This window comes from Nicrophorus vespilloides, unplaced genomic scaffold (assembly GCF_001412225.1).
Source record: "Nicrophorus vespilloides isolate i.1.1-1 unplaced genomic scaffold, Nicve_v1.0, whole genome shotgun sequence".
Taxonomy (NCBI): Eukaryota; Metazoa; Arthropoda; class Insecta; order Coleoptera; family Silphidae; genus Nicrophorus; species Nicrophorus vespilloides.
The window spans coordinates 135,717-160,973 of NW_017099915.1; the positions used below are offsets into that span (position 1 = coordinate 135,717).

The 25,257-nt window shown below is 32.0% G+C and overlaps 1 protein-coding gene across 3 annotated transcripts; it reads right to left on the bottom strand.

The window, feature by feature from the left end:
• Nucleotides 1–426: 426 nt before the first annotated feature.
• Nucleotides 427–24,590, bottom strand: LOC108566062 (pleckstrin homology domain-containing family G member 3). 3 transcript variants are annotated; one of them, XM_017925764.1, is made up of 9 exons: nt 24,399–24,590; nt 11,667–12,253; nt 6,998–7,163; nt 6,428–6,546; nt 5,466–5,557; nt 5,141–5,408; nt 4,758–5,069; nt 1,564–2,396; nt 427–1,510 (listed from the first exon to the last, which is right to left on the bottom strand). In XM_017925764.1, exons 1-9 carry the CDS (start codon nt 24,445–24,447, stop codon nt 835–837), a joined length of 3,102 nt encoding a protein of 1,033 aa, XP_017781253.1. In that variant the 5' UTR covers nt 24,448–24,590; the 3' UTR covers nt 427–834. The 3 variants fall into 3 exon arrangements, with proteins under 3 accessions (XP_017781253.1, XP_017781252.1, XP_017781254.1); XM_017925763.1 differs by having other exon boundaries at nt 6,989–7,163; XM_017925765.1 differs by lacking the exon at nt 24,399–24,590 and adding an exon at nt 12,329–12,417 and having other exon boundaries at nt 428–1,510; nt 6,989–7,163.
• Nucleotides 24,591–25,257: the final 667 nt, after the last annotated feature.

A 25,257-nucleotide genomic window follows, 5' to 3' on the forward strand; every position in this document is an offset into this window, starting at 1 on the left:
GGAAAGACTATTTTTAAATGAAATTATAATGTATGTAACAAATTGTATACAATTATTGATATATAATTTATTTTCTTTCTTATTCAAATCTCATCTGATTAACTTCAATGTACATAGAAATATTCTTTAATATTTAAGTTACTATGAATCAAGTGTTAGTCTTTTTTCTGTTCAAAGTGTAAAGAGGGAAGTGATAGGTTTATCACGAATGAATAAAGAGTAAAATAAAGGAGGGAACATTTCTATTACGTTTATTTCTTTAGAATATACATAGAATATTTCTAAAAAATCTCAATATAAAATTAAATTAGACTTTGTTCTGCTACGTCACTAAGTAACAATAAATTATTGGAGTTTCTTTACTTCTTCATTTTTAATGGAAAGTATACAACATATATTTTGATTTATTTTTTTTAGAATAATTTAAATAATTTACAATAGTCCAAGTTATTATGATACGTAAACTTTCCATTCGTAAATATCTTAATCTACTATAAAACTAGTACTTAAAATATTTGGCACTGAAACAACACTTTTCCTTTCTTCGAATACAGTAATAACTTGGATAAAATCGTTCACATCTTTTAACAATTACAGTTAAAAAATAGATATGATAAAGCTAAAAACAGCCTAGAAAATATAATAGAATTTTCTTAATTCTTTACTCTCTCTATCTCGTACTCATATTCACTCTAATATGTTTTATTGTAAGGCAGGACCAGACTCAAGTCCTATTTTGTTGGATATCTAATACTATTAGAACGTTGGCGAGGGTCCTGCAAACGTTGATATTTTTTGTATTTAATAAGTAGAAATGATTGAAAAGAATAGTGGTTATTCGAATCTGTCCACCATCGTCTTCACCCAGCCTTTTAGATGCTCACTGTTCCCGCAATTTTTATTGTCGACTTTTGTACTCTTTTTGCTCAAGTATTTGGGTTTGGTCGGGATCGGAGGCGGCGGCGTTCTGCTCAACGCCTCCTGGTGCTTAAGATACGACGTCGTCGACTGAGGCCGGACCGCCGAACGAAAGCTGTCGCTCTTCTCGATATTCTTCTCCTCATCGTTGAGGCTCTTCTCCAGCAGACTCTCGTAGTAGCTGTCGGAGTTGTGACTAGAGTTGAAGATCTCCTTGCTGTTGCTACTATCGTTGTGACTAGACTTGCACAGACTGATCTGAGAGTTCTGGCTGAGCCTCTTGTCCAGCTCCTTAAGTACTTCGGTCTCATTGATGGTCATATCCATGTCAAGGTCGCTGATCATGAGGTTCGTCGGTTCGGCTGTATGCGTGTTCGCTTCCAATGGATTCGGAAACAGTTTTTGAGGATCAGCGTAATCTGGGTTGGCGATCTTTGCGCCCATGCTCTTTGACCCTTGTTTGTACGTTGGCGACTTTGTCTTTTTCTGTTCCTCGCTCAGGATAACTCGGAATTTCTGTATTAAGCTGGTCCGGATCTTCGATTTCCTATATATTTTGTGCTCTGGATAATCCTCGGTGGTTCTGGAGTCGCTGCAAATTTATATTGAATTTAGTTTCTATTATTATCGATAAATAACACTTACTTTTCTTCGATTTCGGGTATTTTCTCTTGCAGCGAAGTCGTCGACTCGGAGATGGTCAGGCTGCAGGTGGGTTGGCTCTGTTGATTCAACTGGAAAGATCGAGGTAGCGAATCTGACTTGCTGAGTTTCTCTTCGGCGCTCTCGCGCCGCGACCGTTGTCTTTGCAACCGTTTTTGGAATTCTTCGTTGCTCATCAGCAAATCGTTCACCACTTGCGCGATGTTCTTAGTTTGCTGCTCCGTCTTCGCTTCTTCCAAGTCTTCGTAGCTCTTACCACGCTCTTTGATCACGTTCAGACTATCGATGGAGGCACCGATCATATCACAATTCTCCGAATCCGACAGATCCGTGTAGAAGACGGTAGCGCACTCTTTGGCTTTCTTTATTTTGGAAATCTTCTTGGGCATCGTTTTCGTGTTATAAAACTGAATGCCGCTTGGGTCGCTTTTCCGTCGCCAACTGCCCAACTGGAAAGGTCGGTCTTGGGAGGCGGCACGTCGTTTCGTGAAATCTCTAGTCTTCCGCACTCGACTTCTCCTCTCCAAGTACTGTGGCGTGGAATGCTGCTTTATTGGTGACCACTTCTCATTTCCTTCATCTTCTGGGGTTTCCTCTACCTCCTGACCCAATTCCATCACCAGTTGTCGAGCATGCATGGGTATAACTGCCGTGTAATTCTCTAAAATTACTCTCTTAATCTGTTGCGTCCAATCCTTCTTGATTTGTAGAGTCCTCGCTCTCAAAGTGCACTGCAATCGGGGATTATCGAAGGGCAATACATGGAAGCAGAGAGGTTCTCCTCGGATTTGCTCGACAAGCATTAAATTCGAGCACTGAAAATCAAATTACAATACATAAAAATCATTGTTTTTTTTCTTTAACAAGAAATTATTCTTTCTTAAATATTTATTAAGTATAATATTTCTTGTTGCTTTCATAAGAATGTCAAAAATATATACATTTCTTCTAAATGATAAACATTATTTTGAAGGCATTTAAATATTGAATCATAATACATATTTTTGTATGTCTTTCATTTATTTTCTTTAAAAGAGTATATATAATTAAAATGTGTTTAATTTACATATTAATAAGTAAATTATATGAGTAAATATTATTTAACTTTTACTTATTTGTACAAACTGTTTAAAATAATTTTCTGGTAATGATTCTACAATAGAAAATTGCGTTTTATTTTAACTGTAATTAAAACATAATGGAATTATAGCAAATCGATGAATGTTATTGATCTGCATTTTTACAATTCAAGCAAAATTGTTTTGTAATAGACAATTAGTTAGTGAGAGTGATTAAAGATGTTGCAATTTCAAAAAGTTCTATTATACTATGTCACTTGCTTGAGAATAAATTGTATTTAAGTCCAGGTTATTTAAATTGCAATGATTCTATTGGCATATTTTATATTTATTTTTTAAGAATATTTAATATATATCAATTTAAGAATGTGATTTACAAATTCAAGTAACATTAATACGTCGAAATTATTTGAAATTTAATATATTATTTAGAATCAATTTTCAATAAATATTTAGAAAAAGAAAATGTTGAAAATGGTAGAAAAGAATTTCACAATTAATTACCAATTTGTTTCCCAAATGTTTTATCAAATTTACATCTTTAAAGTAAAATTAGTCTCAATTCATTTTAGTGCACAAAAATCAATATCATTTATAATTGTTTTGAATATTTTTAAGGCTTAGAAAATGTAGCTGGATAATAATTTATTAATAAATGTTCGATAGTTTATATATTTATGGGATCATTCTAGAAAAATCAATTACAATTGATTTGATGCATTCTCGCATTGAATGGATACAGGCTGGATACTTATAGTATTTTAAATATTGCTATTTTAACACTGAAAACAATATTGACCGTTTGAAGGTCGTACTGATACTATTGCATATTTAGTACTTTGCCGTTTTACCGTGAAGGACGTTTCTGTTAAGGAATATAAAAAGTAAGTAAGTATGTATGTATAAAATAATGTACAAACAAATGTATGAGTTTTTATATTTATCAGTATATTGCTTAGTTAATAATAAGGCAATCACTCGTGTTAATTGTTGATAAACATTATCATATATATTAAAATAATTGCCGTATCTTGCAATTATAGATAATCTTTGTGTTCAGCTTTCCATTTGTCTAGAGATTCATTTGTTTTTATATATATACAGTGAAACCTCGCGTAACGAGTTTAATCCGTTCCAAAATTTCCGGATTTTTACTAGTATAGTGAAACACGTTTTCCAATATAAACTAATGTAACGCTATAATGCGTTCCTTGCTGGAGAGAAAAAAAGTATAACTTGGTCTCGATTTTTAATGATTTTGCTATTCATATCTATGGTTCTTTTTATTCTTTGGCAAGTGCAAGTGTTATTAAATTTTGCACAAAAAAAACACAAATAACATGTCTGAACACAAGTTTGGAAATTTTGTGATCAAAAACAACACTAAGATGCAACTAGAATGACCACTACCACTAGGAACTGTTTTCCAACTCACACACGGTGAAATGAGTTTATATTTGTATCTTATATTACTTGTATCAATTCGGGGACTTGGTGGAGGTCTCTTTATACTTTTAATATTTGTTTATATAGTAAAGTGTACATAATGTGTTTATATATTATAACAATAGTAGGACACAATACATTTGTGTTTTGCATTGACAAAGATGACAAGGAAAATCGAAGATGGTTAATATATTAAAAAATACACATATGTATAAACAAGTTTTAAAAATGATGTAGAAGGCGCACAATCTGGGACTTTTCTTCTCATCGTCACTCGTTAAGCGAGTAATTTTTCTTACAATTAATTTTGATCGTTAAGCAAAATGCTCGTTATGCGAGGTGCTCGTTAAGCGAGGTTCCACTCTACATTTAAAACAAATATTATAGTGTATTAATTCTAGCAAAATCATTTAATATTGTTTTAAAGTTGTTTTTTTCTAATGATTATAATATTTAAAATGAATTGATAATTAAACATAGTAAAAATAGTCAGAACTTTAATTATGTCAGTAATGTAATAAATGTTACAAATTGAAAGTTTGTTTCCTAGTTTTTTTTTAAGGATGAGAGTAAATAGCGTGTAATCTGCAAGAAATCTCTTGAGAAACTTGTGAATTGAACGAGCAAATAATGAGAATCATTTCCTCTTACCATAATGTGGGTCTTATAAGCGAAGGCGCCGTCGGGTTTGCTCTTGGCCATCAGCAACAGCTTGTCGAAGAGGAAGACGTGTCTCCGCCCACGTGCACCACCAACTCTGAAGGTTCCTTCGGCTATCAGCTCGCCAAGGGCGGTCAGGTCGGGACCGTTCCAACCGTAAAGTTGACTCTGGATCTCCTGGATCCGTACGGCCTCCTCGTGCTTCCTCTTCATGGTGTTTATATGCGCCGCGACGCTCGTCATCGTCGCCAAAGCAAGATCAACAGTGGGCTTGTGCTTACTCTCGCACTGCTTGGACAACCTCTACAAATTAGAAACGAGGAAATCCAGTTAGTTAGAATGCACGATTCCGGGTCGGCTTCGGGTTTGCTCACCTGCAGCAACAAATGGTACTTGAGAATTCTTTGTACTGGCTTCAGCAAATAGGAGCCCAGGGGAAGAGCGTGGCCGAGGGCCGTCTGTCGCTCACGAAACAGAACGGCCGTCTTTTCGTCGCTCGTCAGCTCCGTGAGGACGTTCATCGTTCGCGGATAGTCCGTGCAGTAGACCGTGTAAATCGAAAAACCCGAGTCGTTCTGCAAGAAGACATTGGCGATTTGGCTGGGATCACAATTAGCCGAAAGCAGATGTTGCAAAAAAGATCTACAGAAAGAACAAATTATTAGAATCTAGACTCATCGTCGATCGTTGTTAGCTCACTTGTTGAACCGGTAAATTTCCTCGATGTTGCTGAACAGGTGATTCAGTTGGCCTTGGATCTGGCATTCGGTTCTCCAAGGCTCCAAATATCCCTGAAATTCATGAAATTCGTAATCGCGTATTAGAAAAGATGGAGCGTGTGAATGATGCCCGCAACCTTGGCCAAGGCCGACTACGTTCGAGACATCTACCATTTCCGCGCTCCGTGTCTAAAATCCACGATTCCCGCCCGACGGTTTCGTAACGGAAGTAAAGGTCATTTTGTTTACACAGTGACCGTTCCAAGAACGCGACGCCTCTGCCTTCGTATTCACCTTTAATTTACAACAACAGACAAGAAAAAACAACATCCGAAGACACAAAGGCTCCAAAGTCCAAAATAACTATAATTCTCAATGATGAAACTGCGTGATTTACACGGCAATCGTTTACATCGAAAAGAAGCAGCGAAAGAGAGAGAAGGCGCATAATCCCTGCATGCTCCACGATGTAATTTCATTCGACTTTATGACTAAGACCAAGCGAGTGTCATCAATTAGAGATTCACAGCGCGCGCTCCTCCGAATATTCATCATTCTCGCAGCGGGAACAATTACTCGATTATCCTACGATTTCGCACATTAAGGTCACTAATGAATTTTTAAATTCAGACACTTAATTCGGAACAATTAAAAGTGCGTTAGGCGCCTCAGGCCGAATGCGAATCGGAAATTTCTTTTTAGAACCTCACTGCAGAATACCTGTGCCGTGAATCACCCAAGGAACACAGAATAACAAAACAAATAACAGAGAGGAGCAAGAGAGCCGCCGTCGGGTCTTCCGTTGCAGGAATTTCAGATACAGTTGCTCACTTTATAAGGGCAAATCGTTAACCGTTCAGAGACGAACAAAAAAAACACAAAGTTGATTGCATCATTGGGTTCTGAGTTGTTTTTTTCTTTCTTCAAGTATATAAGGCTCACCTCGATGACTTGTCGAAGATCCTGGACGTAGACGGATTCCGTGTCGAGGACTTCCTGGAGTACCCGCAGTTCGGGGCTCATCGTCGTCGTTGAATCGGAAATACCACTGTCTGCCGAACCTGCGGACCGGAAACAAAATTCGCCGATCAACATTTGCAATTCGCAGCACGTCGCGAAACGAAAAACTGTACGAATATTAATATTCTCGAAGGATTTAGAAAGTTGTTTCGGTAGCAACAAAAAAAAACAAGAACAAAAATAATATTATTGCTGTTGTTTAAAGCGCTTCGGTTAATTATTGTCAATGTTGGGTGGGAGATTTTCAGATTGGACAGGAGAAATGGGTTTCGATGGACGGGTCGAGATTAGATTACGAATTAAAATATATAATTGAAATCATCTTGTATCGCTGAGGGAGAGGAGAGAGATGTGTCTCTAAATGGAATTTCCGAAAAGGGACGATGATGCAGCTTGGCTGCTGCATCGGACAAGCGCTTCAATTTTCGATGGTGCGCTTTCCAGATTGGTATTTTGATGTAAATGGGAAAAGGTTAATCTTACCCTGGCTACCTGTGGGCTCGACGTCGCTGTCTAGACTTTCCGCGGACGCCAAATAGGCTGAACCCTGTTGATGGAGACCGCTGCTGCCGCTGGACGAACACGAACCCAGGCTGGTCAGTGAGACCGGACGTGATACCTCTGAGGACAGAGTACTGTTGGTACTTTCGCTGGGAATCTGTGAACAAGAAGGAATTCGAATCTCACGAAAAAGTACATCGACTGGCTTAAAAATAAACACACACATGTGAATGCAACACATGCTTTTTTCCACGTTCGTCTCTTCTTTACCATCTCATTTTATTTTTGATCTTCTCGAACCAAACAAACTTCAAACGAGGCTCAACTTCAATATTTTAATTTACGAACACTTTATTAAGTGATTATTAGATTATATGTAAAAATCATAAATTTTATAATAATAATAAATAATTAAATTTATAAATTACTAAAAAATTAAAAATTTCAAACAAAGTTATCGATTTTAAGATATAATTAAAAGAAAAGAATCATTGTTTTCTATGACATAATTTAAGTATTATGAATGAAATGTCCAAATTTCCAATTCTTATTTAATTAATTGGTACAAACTAATTTAAGTTGACAATAAATTATCTTTAAAAAATAACGTATTTTTTTTAATAATACATGACATAACTAATTACATTTATTTCAATTATTATTTATTATCAATATAAAATTATGTTTATTATTATTTTTATTAAATAATATATTTTATTAATTATATTGAATTTAATTCAATACATGCAACTTAAACCGTAAAACTACTTTCTTGACTATTTAAGATGTATTTGTCGTATTAAGTCTACGCCTCTTCATTGTTTTATTTATTCATGCAACGTATTCAAGTGTCTCAGAATAGATTGATAAAAAGTACATGTTAAAAATGACGTAATAATGCATAATGAGATAATTTTGTTTCGTGCAAATTGCATGAAAATTAATCATTTCACAAAAAGGAATATGTATGAATATGATATGTTATTAGTAGCCTAACAAAACTATTCAAATAGAACTCATATTCTAAGGACAAGCATGTTTTGCATAGTTTTTTATGTCGTTGTAGATGATTCTTTTTTACTGAATTGCCTCTTCTGGTTTCGAAAATATCTGCGATAACAAAGCGTCGTAGGAGGAATGCGAAGAAAGTGTTCCGAAAGATAAAAATAAAAGGGAAGAAAAACTAATTATCAGACCATTAACCTCCGTCTAGATCTTGTTAGGAAAATAAACAGTACTATCGTGTATGTAGTGATTTGCCTTGCTTCAATTTTCTCCACTCTATTTTGATCTTTTGAATCCACTTACATATAAAGTATATAGTATATTAAATTACTTCGTTTTCTTATAAAGTTGTTTATATTTTCAAAAGTTCATTAGTTTATTTAATAGTTTCACTCAACACTCATTTATTTTTAAATATAAATATTTACCTTTCATATTCTATTCAGATATAATATTTTTGAAATAAATCCTAATTAATATTTATTTTACTGAAATATTTCCAAAATCTTCTTTAGATAAATACAAATCTCTAAATGGAATATATGTTTGATTACGAATATATTTATATATATTTGATTACGTCATATATTCTGATCGACGTACTGAAATATAAATTTCACTTTCAATTAGATATTTCTCTGCAACGCCTCGATCGAAAAGAAATTTACTTTTATGGCTCAATTATTGGAGAAATTTAATTGATTTCAATAATTCAGTTTCCCAAATCCTAATTACTTAGTTAATTAATTCCTCAGGTCCATAAAAAATAATATTTAAATGTTTTGAGTTGATTATTATTACTAATTAATTTAATCCTTCTCGTATTTTAACTCACAATTTGGATTATTTTAATAGTTTATTCCTTCCAGATTGGATATTTATTGTTTTTAAATTTATACTTGAATTGAAAATTGACCAATTATTTATAAATTTTCAAAAATATTTTGTAAAATATAAAATTAACAGATTGATGGCCATAAGAAGGATGATGATTATTTTATAATTGATTAGGGTAGGTATAACATTTCTATCAATGAATACTATGATTCAAACAAATTTTTAGTCAAATGCTTTTCAATAAATTTATTTGTCGCTTATTGAAAGATCAAAGTTCCAAAATCTTGAGATAATTTACTTTTAGAAATTACACAAAGGTTTGTTCAATATACACATACAAAATATTGATTTTAGAAATTGAGACGACAAAACATTTCTTTCTTGTTCAAATAGATTTGTATCTAATAACACGTAAAACCATCACGGATTTCAAGTGAATTTTGAGGTCCTGTTTATACGAACACTTCGCGTATAAATCGACACGCGAAGATACATTCTGAATTGATAATTGTCTTAAAAAAACACATGAACATTTTTGTTAATAATAGTACTCTACACCAGATGTGTTCAACTTTTTAGCTTCGCTGGGCTACATTGGAAGAAGATAAATTGTTTTGTGTCACAACAATAATTTGCATTAGGAAATAGGCCATTAACTGAAGTCTTTCTATCTCATGTTATAATTGTTTTATTTCATCTTTAAAAACTCGTTAACTAATAGAAATTTAGAGTAAACGCTTTATTTTTTTAAGATGCGAAAATTAGAAAACGCTAATTCTTCGTTTCTTTTTTTATCGGAATTGAATTTAAAAGAGAAAAAAAGTTAACTTTCAACACTTTCCTGCTCCATTCTTCTCTATTTCCATTCTATTCGGATTTGTGTAGCCTTGTAAATATTTTTAACTAGTTACAAAATCAAAACACTTTTCTATAATCAGAATAGTTATCATTAGGAAATTTTTACCACAGATTGTGACGTATATTTTTTTTTCTTGGAGACATTTTATCCTGAAACGTAATTATGAATAAGGAAGTGTAAACCACGCGAAGTTTGTTCATTTGATAACAGACGTGGTAAATAAAGTACAGCGTCAATAAACATGCTAATAAACGCCGCATTTTGCACGGTTTAGCTTAATTTCCAAGGACAAGCAAACAAAAGAATCATTTCAGCAATAAGATTACAGACATTTGTTTGTGATTATGCAAGCAAGGGGGATCAAATCTTTAGTGTTTCTTAATATGAAAGAAATACAGCGGAATTGGAAAATATTTGTTTTATACTTCTGTTTAATTTAAGAACGAAATAATAGTAAATTATGAGATATTTCTTTAAGACATTACGTATTATCATATTTTATCACCTAAAATATATTACTTTTTACTTGCTGCCTAGATGACGTTGCAATCGATTTTCTCATTATTCACTGATAACACTTATTGTCAGGATTTTAGAGAAGAAAGATACATAGATTGAGTATTTCATATATTAGGAAGATAAATAACGTGTCTCGCGTATGCACTTAAACGTAAATATTTACGATGCAGGTTATAAGTCCTAATTGTTACATGTAAAAAAAAACTGAATAATCAAAACAACAAATATCTCTTGATTCACACAAACTTGCTATATCACGCTGATAATATAAAAGAATAATTAGAAAAGTGATGAATATCTGCTTAAGGAGTGTTAAATATATAAAGTATGTTTGTTCATACAGCATTCTCAAACAGCGTTTCTAAGTAAATAAACACTGAAAATTTGTATTGCATATTATTATGTAGATATTTAATAGCAAGGTACAACAATTACCAAAAATTAATAAATAAAAAATATAATAATTTGAAGAAGTTTTAAGTTTGAGAAAGAGTATGCATCTAACAATATTCAAAAGCGTATTAAGTAAAATCGAGTAAAGTGTAAATCAAGAAGATGTATAAAGTAACGCACAGTGAATAACAGTGTAACAACAATAAATTTATCAATGTTCATTCCTACCAATTACCTCTATTAATACAATCAACTTAACGGGTTTAAAGAACAGTATGACGATATCGATTAAAGTTTTTCTTTCAATTTTTATTCTTCCAGTAAACCATTTACGTTTGATAATTTTAAACGTAACGTAAAGTTTTATAAACAGGTGACAGTTTGCAGTTTGTCATCAATTATGAAAAATCTAATTTATTTCCTTTTAAAAAATACATTTTGTTTATGGTTTAGTATGCTATTGAAAAAAAATTATTTGAGATTTTATTGCTATGCACTGAGCGAGCCGAGCCATGAGGCAATTAAATAGTCGTAAAATTTTGGATAAGGCCAATTGTATTCCAGAAGGAATATTAGGGTTTTGAAGAGTGTGAAATAATGTTCAATTTCGTTTTTCTGAATTTGTATTGTTTTCCTTAATTATTGATAAACATTTTAATTACATATTTTGTTGTTAAATTTGGTTTGTTAATAATTAAGAAAATTAAACTATTGTTTTTATTTATTTAATTCTAAGAACATTTATGAATCCAATTTAAGAGTTTTCTTTATAATACAAACTTAGTGTAAGTTAAATAATGTTTTACTAATGTAAATTATTATTTATTTTCACTCAATTTGAACGAAATGTAGTTTATTTTTTAGAATTCCAATTTTTCTTTTATTGACATCTTTAATTGATTGATGGACTTTGATTATTTATAAATAAATCAAATAATAGTGGTTGAAATACTTTGTTGGAAATAAGTACGTACTTAACCTGGTTATATTACTTAATGCTGGGTAATTAGTCGTGATAAGGTTCGGGTCAAGTTTGTGGTCACTCACTTGTAAATATTTTCCCATGTTCTTCCTTCCGACTGGCGTCCTCGAGGCGATCCCAGATGGTGACTTATGCATGTAGCTGCCGAGCGGTTTGTTGTTCGTGTCGAATTCCTCGCTCTCGAATCCACTGGACGCACTTTTCGAGTGGCACAGGTGCCTGGGTTTCGTAGCCGCCGCACTTTTCATCAGAACGCTCTCCTCTTCGTCTTCTGCACTTTCATCCACACGCACGCCGCCGCCTCCGCACCTCCTGCCGTCGACGCTGTCCGATAGGTTGCACAGAATCTTCTGCAGAGACACAGTTAGCTTCTCCAGGTTCTCGGTACTCCTTATCTCCGGTGACGTCTTCTTGCTACCCAGGCTGATCCTGCTCAGCCTCTTCTGGTGGTAAATCTCCTGTTGAGCGGCGGCAGTCTCGTCGTCCGGTATATTCGCGATGATCTTCTTCACGTTCGGCGACAAATTGAAGTTGTTCACCTGGAAGATGCGTCTCGGACAAGTCGAGGATTGCGTTGACTTCTCGATGCAGCTCCTGCCGGAAAGCTCATCGAAGGCGCCCATTATCGAGGGCAGCAGATCCGGGGAACTCCCTACAAACGAAAAAAAAAACAAACAAAATAAACATCTGAATAGCAGCAAAGCGGAAGCACCAAATTTATATTAACCATTCGGAGGAAAACATCACTGCGAGCACGGTTTCCACGATTTGATTTACACGAGACGGGTGCTAATTGATCGCGCTTTCACCGTCCGACGTCTCGACTCGCAATGTAAAGTGTAAAACCGAGTGGGCTTTGATTTGCTGAGTTTTTTTTTCTACTTCTACCAATGGTAGGTAGCCCCACCGCTCGGCAGCAGTCGTCGAGCGTGGGCATGCACATACGAAAATTTATTTGTTATTGGTTTTGAAATTAAAAGCCAAACGAAAAGTCGAGTCCGAGCAAAAGAACAAAATACCATCGTCCCACCACAGGTTGGACCGTAAATTCTGCATATATTATTAATAAAATATAGGCCGTCGACCATCTGGGACGAATTAAAAGCTCTTATTTTATTTCTGTCTTATAAGAACGCGCATTTTATGGTAATTACTGTATGTTTCAGTTTACGTACAATTATAATTTCGGTTTCGATTATTTTTGTTGCTGCATCGATGGTGCTGCTACAAACAAATGCACTCAGTTGCTAGGTGTCGCTTGGAAATGTCGTAACTTATCGAGACTGCTTCATTTACAATAGCACAAAGTGTTAAGTAAATGCATTCTAACAATTATTTAACCTTGCTCGATCGAAACTAGTACTATTTCCTGATTTCAGATAAATTAATTGGCAATTTTCTCAGAAAACAAAGTAATCATGTCTGTTATGCCAATTAGTGTCTCTTTAATTAAATAAATTACTTTTAAACTAAATATAAATATGATTTTTATTTATAAATATTTTTTTCAATATATTTATTTTCAATCAGTTTATTAAATCTTACAAATTTGTAAACAAAAAATACAATGAACTAACAAGTTAAAAACCACTAAAATTATGTAATTGAGTTTATACGCCAATTACACAAATTACAGAATTATGGAATTTTATTTTTTAAGGAGAATATAATTCAACTAAAACTTAGTTAATTGTTAAACTGAAAATTATAAATATTTTAATTTAATAAATAGTATTTTATAATGCACATATAAATATAATGTTGTAAAATTAGTTTGAATTAATTTTATTACATTACAAATTTTGTATTTTATATTTAAATATATCTAAAATTACATTCATAGTTACATACCAAATAATTCACGTACATATGAAATATAGAACATTTTACAATGTTGTATGAACTTTCACCAAGAGTTATGTTGCTTGTATTTACAGATGTATGCAAATATAATCCTTGTTCTTTCGTATATTTATCGTAAGCGTCATATTTTCTTTAAAATATTCACAACTTAATGCATAAACGCTATTACTCAATTGAAACTAAAAAAACTTTATAAATGAAAACCAATATAATTCCAATAATCTAAAGATTTTTGAAATGTTGTTTCAAAATATCGTTTTTTAATTTAGAAATTCAAACCAAATTATTGGATGTTCCAAGAATTGAATAATTGTAATGTTTCAGTTTTCCTTGTAATATATATTTAATACTAAAAAAAACTTATTAAATAAAGTAAAGCAAATATAAATGTCGACTTTGCCTATATTCTTCAAAGAAATTTTTGAAGCGTTTGAAAGTAAACGAAAACTTCGTTTTTTTTTTGTAAACTGGTTTTGTTTTCCTGTCGTCGCTCTTGAAACATTCAGAATGCATAATATATTTACATTATTTTCAGATAAATCTAAGAATAATGTAGTTTCTTAATAAAAAGTACTTTCAAACGTACACGAAATTATTCATACTTTATATTCGTATTTACATGTTTTCCACATTATCAGGAATACGGGAAGAATGCTTTATTTTGAGAATTTAAACTATCAGACCCTGAATTTATTTTAATTAAATTAAAGCGTTTTGTTTATACACAATATTTGTATTTTTATAGACAATGAATATATACACTATAATTTATATACTATAACATTTTGGTGAAACTATTTACATAGCAAATTGTGTGAATTAAGAATAATATTATAACTTTGCTTATTATATAACAACAACATCAAACGTCGTTAAAACTGTTTTAATATTTTTACTTTCAATTAATATTTACACACTAACATTACTATTGCTAATGACGGAGTGACCTTATACTTTTACCACTTAATAAATAGCATTTGAAATTAATTGATTAATGCGGTCTTTATGTAAATTGTAATTAAGTAAGTTTTATCGTTAAAAACATAATTATATTTATAGTCTTTGATAGCACTAAAATGCAAATAAGATATCGAAAAATAAATATTATATATTTTTTTCAATTTACTAAGAAAAAAAATAACAAATTAAAAACTTTTAATTGTTTATAATATGTAAGTGAAATAAAATATAATATTGATATATTGGAACGAAAGAAAATTTCATAATTGAGTCTCAGCTTCTTTATACAAACCTTAATGTAATTGAAGCATTTACATTTTAAATAAGAGCTTGTGTTACTCATGGAGAACCGTGCAATTATAAATCTGATAGTATATTAGCAAGTTTATCTATATAATATAACATACAAATATATACAAAAATACTTCTAATAGTGGTAATCGGTTCCGCACTATTTGACATCGGACTAGTCGACTTTAAAATCACATACAAATAAACAGCACAGAACTTATTTTTCTTTTGCGCAATTTAAATTTAGTTTGTTTTTAGATTTTCAAACCGTACAATAGTGAATGGGTACTAAACGAAGCTGCGTTGTGTGAGGTATTGCTGTACAGTGTTTTTTTCTGCGAAATTGTGTATTTTATTATTCACTAATATATTCAAATTGAAGTTTGCCACTCGTATGACTCATAAACTTGAGTTAATTAACAAGTAGGGAGGACCGACGTATACTTTACTACTGAATATTTTATGAGGAAAGTGGGGGGTTGTTAGCATGTAACTAGTATTAATGGATGCAGGCAGCACTTAATGGGAAACGCGGAAAGGTTAAAGTTATCTTTACCGGTCGACTCTGAATGATGAAATTGAAGTAAATTAGTATGATTATCTGGGGTTTATTTCCGATAATTAATGCAATGCAAATTGTCTATGCAGCGGAGATGCGAGGTGATCGTGGGTGAACTTACATGTTGTTGTCTCTGCGTTCGGAGCCGTTTTAAAATTAGAGCTCTCACACGACCACCAACTTTGTTTTTCGAGTTGCGTAGATTTCATTTAGGGGAAACGTGTGTACGCGCTTGTAATATGTGTGTGTATGTTTGTTTGTGTGTGAAACAGTTTCGTAGTTTAATTCCAATTAATTGCCTAGTGTTTCTGAGGAGCCCAGATGCTCGCACATCCATCACAGCGAACGCCTGCGTATGTGCCCTTAATAGATTCAAATAGAGTTCCTTTCATCTCGATTCGGTAGCCTCGTTTCCTCGACATCGGAAGCTTTGGAATTCACCGAACGGAAGCTCGAGTCGGTTTTTGTGTTCGAAACCAATTAACATTTCTCGTAAACAAATTGCACGTATCTACGGAACAGACGATTACATCTATTTCAAGAAATATGTTTCGTATGTTTATTGATTCATGTGTATTGAAAATAAATCTTCAATATAAATACAGCATACTTCGCATAGTGAGGGTATTTGCTAATGTCCCGGACTAATCGAGGCACTAAATACATACAAAAGTAATAAGAATAATAAATAAGAGAAAAATAAAGAAGTTGTTGCAGAAATGATGTTAACAATCAACTTAAATGACATTGAAAACGTTTTATTTTTTAGTGAAAATGATCCTGATTTAGAATGTAATAACAATTGTTGGACAATAAGACGCACCTTTTTACATTTTAAACTAAATGTGATTAATTATGCAAAACAATATGAAAACAGAGCAGCACAAAGATATTTTGGTCCACCACCAACAAAGAAAATGGTTCAAGAATGAAGAGAACAAGAGGCATTAAAACTGCTAAGTAAAGACAAGAAAACATTCCAATCGCACTTAGAAAAATAGACTAAAATTTTAGTTTCTAAATATGCGTCCGGTGCGTCTTATAGTCCGAAAAATAGGTAAGTCGAATTTTATTTCTTTGAAATAATAAATTTTCATTTTCTTTACGAAGGCATACTACACCTCTAAAAACGAAGATTCGCGCTAAGTAATTTAGTGAAATGCAACTTATCGAGGCATTACTGTATTGTACAACAAATTTCAGATTTATGACCTGTGCGAGTTATTGCTAGGATTATTCTCTTTTTTTTTGTGTTGTGCATGGTTGGTGTATGTTATATCAAAGCGCTTCAGAAAATATGATTATGGTCTCCACGATAACTGGTTCACATGTTGCCCGCAAGCTCTGAAAAATTACATCAGCCCTAATCTACATGCATCATACATTAAAAGTTCAAATCTAACCAACAGAACGATATAAACTATGTTATATAAAGCTGCATCTACACTGTGAGTGAATCAAAATATAAATATCGTCTTCAAAATATGTGCGATTTGTTTCATCTAACGAAACATAGTAACATCAATCACATTTCTTTATGATGATGATGTGTGATCAACTTAAGATTAAACACTAGAATACATAATTTGTTCTGGTTGGTACACCAAAATTTTGTTTACTGAAATTTTTTTATTTTCGTTCACTTCATTACTCGAAAATAAGTATGTAACTATCAGTAATTTTCGTAGTATTATCGACTTTCGCGTTAGATTTTCTATTGTTTTTTATGAACTTGCCACCTTTGTATTTACTATAATCGTTATTGACCATAGGTCTTTCCGCTCTATTTAATATGGTTTAATCAAAGAAGTATAAAATTTATTATATATTATATATAATAAAATTTATAATTGAATTTATTTATTACTGTCATAAAATATATTTTATTTTTACAATTATTAATTATATTTTGATCTTGATAACTACATTTTGAATTCCATATGATTTATATGCAAATAAATCAGTGTTATGGCTTATTTCATCAGTATCAATAAAATAATATATAATATCCAGTGATCCGTGAATATCCATTAAAATTGGGTAAAGTAAAAAGTTCTGAGCCTTTTGTCCCATACATAGACCAGCCTTATTCAAATGGTTCCAAACGGATTTCTGGCTAATCTTCAGTTCAGTCGGGCTAATGGAATATGTGCTCGCATTCCGGTCCAACACGACGATTTCCATGATTTTATCAACATTTTCGACGATTGGCATACCAAAAATGTCTCATCTTCGATGTCCACATTCAACGCTGTGCTGTTGCATTCGATACTGTATTGGATCCATAAACAACACACATTTTTTTTTGTCCGCATGATCGGCTTTTCCTCTTGGTCGTGGTGGTACTGAAGAATGTATCAAATTTTCTCTTTTTTTACCTCCATTTTGTAACGCTCTAACATGCAACTAGATTCACCAAACACAAAACTGTCTAAGAACTTTTTTTAAAGCGTTATGTCGCCTTTAAGTCGCAGTATGACAAGATGCAATGTATACATCGTGAGGTATGACTTACTAAAGCCATGTAACGAAAAAGGCTCAGAACTTTTTACTTCACCTATTATTTGGGAACCCATTTAATATTATTATTGTTAATGAATGATAATTATTATCATTCAACCTTTAGGATATATGTTTCAGTCTTTTTAAAGAAGTAATTAAATTAAATCTTGAAACTTAAGTCGCAATTATTTACATTGCAAGAGTTTGGGATAGACTCAAAACTGTTTTAACATGGATTATTTTTAAACGATTTGAACACGGTTTTTATTAAATAAGGGTGAAATTGCATCTGCCGATGAACCTGCTGGTATAATAAATTCGCCATAACTTGCAACAAAAAAAAAAGCAGTTGGTTTATTTGCAAATATAGATGAATTTCTAGTTGACAAACATATTGAGAATGATGAAATAGTGATGTTGGCTATGCCTTTTCTGATCTGCTGGAAGAATAATCAAAGTGACGATGACGAAAAGAATGCTCACTGCAAGTTTAATAACAAAAAGGCATTACACGGTTTCAAATCTACAATGTAATAATAGGTTTAAGTGTATTTTATTTTGAATTAACATTGCTATAAATGTTCTGTTTATTAGGTATTATTTTCCTATTAATAATTGTAAATTTAGACATTCATCATTTGTGTGGGTTCTATAAAGTCAAGTGAATCTCATTTGTCATTTGCTTCATTCATTTGTTTAGATTCATTTTGCCCGTGCGGCTGCTGTAAATATTAATATTATCATCTATGATGATAAACGAAATAATACAGGAAACGATAAATGTAAAGTAGTCATCATATCTTATATGCGTCTGTCTCATTATCATTGCGGTCTACGATTAATTATTTGTAATAATAATATTAATCACTGCATCCACATTTCATTTTTTTTTTACTTTTACATACTTGAATGGATGCAATAAATTCGTTTCATCTATAACTGATATTTGGCGTTAAAAATAAACAATGATGTAATTTCTATGGTTATCCTAATATAAAAAGACAAATAGTTTTAAAGTTCATATTACGTAAAAGCTTGAAGGAAATCTTGTAATTAGTATAAATATTATTACATAAAATGATGGAACAACTTCAACTTCTTCATAGTATAATTGATATTTAATTTAAGTGGTTTAGTAATTTGCTGACGGTGATTTGAAAAAAAAAATACGAATAATAAAGAAGGTAGTTAAACATAATGCAATGCACGGTGAAATAACGCTTCTTGCTTTTGGCCTGCCTGCACAATAGATTAACGGGAATATCCATCAAATTATTTCTACAAGGTTAGCTCTAGCTCTTACTATATATATATCTAGCAGTTGATGAAAATACGCCGCTTAAATCGTAATTGTGCGCTTGAATGAAATATTACCATGTTAAAATAGCATTTTTATTCTTGTTTAAAAGACTGTACAACGTTAACAATATATGTACAACAATGTAAAATTTTCCATTTACATATTTATATTATACATGTACATTGAAAAATGCAATGGTATTATTGTCAATGGTCAACATCTTCGATATTCGTTTTTAATTAAATTAATTTAGTAATACAAATTTTATACAAATAAAAAAATATCAAATGTACAAAATTTCAAAACAAAATAAATATTAATTCGTAAGATAAAATAAATTCTAAAAAAATAGTACACAATGCGGTCAATTGTATTAATACACAACAATATTTTATTATAAAACGTTTTGATCGTTCATTGATGTGTACAGTTTTAAAAGTTGTAAGAACCGAGATATTGATGTTGTTCATAAAATATTGTTGTGATCATTATTGAGAAGAAAACTTTTAAAGTTTTGCTTGAATTGTATTGTAAGAAAATATAATAATTATAAGTATATTAAATAAAAATCTAGACACTAATATATTTTTTTCTAAAAGGAATTAGTTATTTGACTGATCGAAAGATGGAGCAATATAGTTTAATAAAAAAAATAAGTATACCATTCACTAAACATGTAGTATGGTTTGATATGTTCAAAACGAATGCAAAAAGCCACAAAACAAAAATGCTAAATCCATGTAACACTAATAACACAATAATACATATTTCAATAATTAAATGAATAATAAAAATATATAAAATTTGCAACGTATTAATAGTTCTGAGAACATATTCATTAGAACAATTATTTAAAAAAAAATCATGTTATTTTTTTTCAGCTATCTAGTTTACATAAAATAATAAATTGAACTGGTGAAAATTAAAACAAACAAAAAAAAACAAGTAACCAATCTTAATTACATTCAAGGCACACGCAGAAGCAAGTCTCACTCATGAACTAAAAACGATTTGTTTCAAAATTACAAATAAAATATATTTCAACATATAGATTTATTATGTTTGCAATTAATTATAGTAATTAGTATTATAAATCCATTTTGTTTATCAGTAGACTTATTGCAAAATGTATTATTTTTTTCAAATTATTTATCTACAAGAAAGATGACTAATATGTCTAATCTTCTTCGATTAATTTGAAAATGCATGAGCAGATTTTTCAGATATTTACGAAATAATTCAAATGCTGCAAGTTTTATAGCCGCATGGAGGTCAGTATGTAAACAAACATGCGTTTACGTAATGATTCGTGATTTCCATCATGTTCATCGATGTTCTCTGCCTCTGCGAAGGTTCAATGTTATTTTCATTTGATTTAGCTGTTAGTAAGTGATTAACACATGTGCGCCGATTGTGTGTTCGACGATGTTGCGTTTTTTCATCTTCACTTCGTTCCCGCCTTGCCTTTTCCGCTTACAATCATCGCTCAAAACAATATTTATTCCGCGCGCCGAAGACGTAAACAAACAGTGATAACAATTGAAATGCGACGGGCAATTGGACGACGATAAAGAAGTCCGATAAAAATGAAAGAAAAATCTAAACGAGACATTTCGAAATAGCCCTGTTTGCATGGAGGAAGTAGACGCGTTTATTTTTACATGCAAACGATGGGAATAAATCAAGCCAAGGCTGCTTTTTTTTTCGCCTCCTTGTGCAGATCTCAATCGGAGACTAAAGAAAGCTCGCATTATCCACTAATCAATCCCATTTTCAGCGAAACCCATCGATCAGTGCAATCGTTGCGCAAAATGAAGAAATAAATCGCCGGTGCGAAAGAGAAATGGATTTACATTGGGACAGAAATACGCGTTGCGTAATCGACTCTTGTTTCTATTCCCCTCTGTTCTTGTTGTTGTTGTCTTAGCCGGTGGTTAGCCTTCGAGTATCGCCGTTTTTAGAGTTTACACGTTTGACAATAAACTCATAAATGCCACGGAGCGTTCGTTCGTTCGTTGTAATTGATCGAAGTCGCCCATAAATTTATTTCATATACATACAAATGCACCACAACCCATTCTCCACAATAAAATATAAATTGCACAACAAAGTTCTCGTTGCATTCATTAAAGGCGATCTCCGAGAATGGGCAAAGTCGGAACCCAACATTAATTCCATCACTAAATTACCTTTCCTCCAAAGCCGCTGACTGACTTCTTTCTACGGTCGACAACATCTACAGAACAGTATTTAATAAACATAGTTTCGTTAGTGTCGGACGAAGAGGTAAGCACAAATTAATGATTTCTTGCAGTTCATGAGAACACGTTCTTTTGGCACCGTCGAAAGTCCGAAATCCACACAAACATGAACCGTAATATTATTCATTCAATTACCTTGGCAACAAAGCCAGAATGAAACGATTCATGCGGTGGCATTTAAGACGCGATTGGAACGGTTAACCAATCTACTTTATCGTCTTCGGCTTAAATCAAAACATTTAACAATCGCCGCGTCTAAGTTTACTTTATCAATGATCGTTTTACGTTTTCTATTGTATACTGTGCGTTCATTTACACGTATTATTCATTAACTAACTACCTTTTTTTCTTCAACATACTCGACTTTAGATTTACACAAAATACATAATTTCAACCAAAAATAGATTTGTCTGTTTCTTTTGAACTATTTTTAGTAACATTAAGTCGAACTAATTGTTATATTTCCATTATATTTTTTTTCTGTTCCATATTTTTCTATTACTACATGTATAGGATATCAAATTTACATTTTAATTAATTGTTTTTCAACATTATTAATTTAAACAATTATTCTAAATAATTCCAGGAACGTGTAATCAACATAAGATTATTATTTTTAGCTCAATGTATATGTACAAGTATGCAATAAATTATTATTTATTATGATTATTAATATTATTTTATAGTTTTATCATTAAATTTTGTTATATAAACGCTATGTAATATAATACCTAATGAATAAAATGCTTATTTATTATTTCGTAACGCTTTTAATATTAAGATCAAAAGTGTCTTATAATATGTTACGCTTCATGTAGAATAAACCTGAAAAAAATATTAAACTATATTTAAAAAAAAGCAAAATACTCCAAAATAAAATATATAAATGTAATCAATTTTAAGACGTATTTACATGAATGAATGATAAAAAAGTTATATAATAGTTAATTCATGGGTATTTAAATAACATTATTATTGTAGCAATAACATAAATAATATTTATCTAAAGTACTTTCAGAATCAACTAGACGCAAATGACTCACCGATGATTGTTAATCTCGTTAGCTTATTTCAATTGTTTTTGATATTGTTTAAAATATAATCTATTAATAGCAAGAAACATATTTTAACATATGGTAAAATGTCTATTGGTTATATAAAAAAACATAGCTTTTCATTTTATTTAATATTATTATGAATTTCTCAACCTATGGTCCGCTTTAAATTTTAAAAGGGACACAAAATGACAGTTGTCAACAAGTGTCAAAGCCAGGTGAAAACCTGTTAGCATTTGGATCGCAGTACGACTACAAACAAATATGTGGGGTCGCGCGGCACAATGGTCGAGAAACACTGGTTAAAACGGAATTCCATTTGAACAGTCTTTTGAATGTATTCATCATCGAGGGTCCACAATCAGATTGAAATGTTTCCTAAGTTAACGGAGATAATTTATTTTGTTACTTAAACTATGTACTTTTATATGTGCGCCGTGGAATGCACAGACAGGCAACAAATCCATTGATGATTCTAGATATGAGTCGTAGTAAAATAAATACACTTGATTTAAATCAAACGTTAAACATAACCTTAAGACGCATCTTATTTCCACGAATAATTTGAACTGTGAATGTGTGTATGGAATATTTTGTTAAATATAGTTAGTTTATTACCAAGGTTACTAAATATCATTACCGTGAATTTAAATGATTTCTATGGAAACAGTATAAAAGTTAATAATTTATAAACTTAAGTTAATAAAGTAGACAAATATAGAATTTAAGTGCAACAACGGAAATTATGTTTATTATCTTATAATCATACAATTTAAGTAAACATTTGAAAATAAAGTACCGGTTCCGTTTTTTTTTTTACAAAATCTCGGTTGAATTAACTTTTTATATTAAGTTATATTATAATAAATTCGTCTTTTCAAGATAGATTTTGTATTATTCAAAATATTACTTATAGATGAAGAAAAATAACAAACAAAGCTTCAGTTAATATTTCATTGCGCTCCATGAAATAGTTTCAGGGAATCGCAGATAAAATCGTGCTTCCATTGAAGATCGTAGATACGAAATGCATGAATGCGTCTCGGCCATTTGAAACTCATTTTATTGTAAACGTTACTTAAGTTAAGTATTATACATTAAACTTTATAATATCTAATAATTATTAAAGTTGAGCCGCTTTCTACGAAATCGAGTAAATATGCATAATATTTCACTCGGGAGATTGTCGGTACGCAGTATTCCAGCATTAATTCGATAACAAATTGTATACAGTACCAGTCACGTCTATTAATTTCCGTAAAAAAAATCAAGTCCGCTAATTAACGCTTTCTAGGGATCGAGCATTACTTTAAACGTTATAATACAGTGGAACCTCACTTAACAAGTTAAATCCGTTCAAAATTTTCCAGATTTTTACTCGTACAGTGAAATACTCGCATAGTGGAATATATTCAAAAATACACATAATATGTGTACACAAGTTTTAAAAATGATGGCGCACAATCGTCACTCGTTTTACGAAACGTCGCTCGTTAAGCGAGTCATTTTTCTTACAACTCATTTTGCTCGTTATGCGAGGTGCTCGTTAAGCGAGGTTCCACTGTTTAGAGGAGTCATCTGCAATTCAGCTGAATTCGCCGTAATTGGTGTGCGTAAGATTTTTGGGAAATTTGTGATATAAAAATGAGGGTTTTCGGGATATCGAAACCCCGGTTTCCTCATACTTTGCTTTTTAACTTTCGTATTCTTTGCAGCACGTCAATGTGCGTGTCCGTCCGTCGTGATTCATGGATTGTGGCCGGAAAATTCCAATTTGGAATGCAGTTTGCCGTCGGCCCATCAATCGCATGTATTCGACGCATTCTTATAGTCTTCTTTCATTAAGCCATACGCAACACTGGTAATGAATGAATGAATGAATGTAAAATTATCCGCCCTCTTAACTTTTTTCGCTCTGCCTTTAATTTCTTCCTGAATTGCCGCCCAGCAATTGTACTTAATTTTTCGCATGTGGGATTTTCTCAAGATGTAATTCACGCACGAACCTTTTTTCTCATGAGAGGGAGTTCGTCTCTTCGATGTCTTTGGAAACATGCCGTCCGGATGTCACTTTTCACCGCATACTTTAACTTTTCTATTGTTCCTATGAGAGATATATCACTTTCTGATGTCAAAAAAAAAACGGATAACAAAAATAGCCTCGGATTGTATAACGCGAGATAACACAACTATCCGGGACCAAGTAGCCAAGTGAACTGAACAAGTTGTTCCACCAGTTGTGGAACGCGCGTGTTATTAGTCAGAATGGAATGAGTGATTCATAATATCTCTCGTCGTGTCGTGTATTATTATTAGTTCTCCTCGCATTCGAAGTCGTATCCTTCGAAGAAGTACAAGAGGAAAAAAAGATAAACGAAACGAAATCTAATTGACTCTGATTCCCCTTTACTCTATCTATTTTTTTTCAAACGACGAGTCAGATGTGTACCGAAGCTGGAGGAATCTCGGTTGCATCGGTGGACATGACCTCGTCACTGTGGGCAATAGACTCTAATTCCGCATTCGTTACACCTCAAAAGCGTGTTTTATTAATAAAGAGGAAATAAAAAACGAGAGAAAGAGAAATGACGAGATGTTGACAATGAAATCGACCGCACGTTACTACTAATTATTTATTTAATTAAAACATATAATTCCATTAGTACCATATATTAAGTAGTAAACATATACAACTCGCATATTGCGGCTCTGTTAAGACCGGATCCACTATAGATCATTTAACAACAAACTAAATTTAAATTGATAAAATAAAAACAAATTCTAAGAAATTAGTACACAAAATTATTTTTTTTATACATAAGTTTCCATTGTCCTAAGTCTCATTTAGTGCAGGTTATTTGTTTG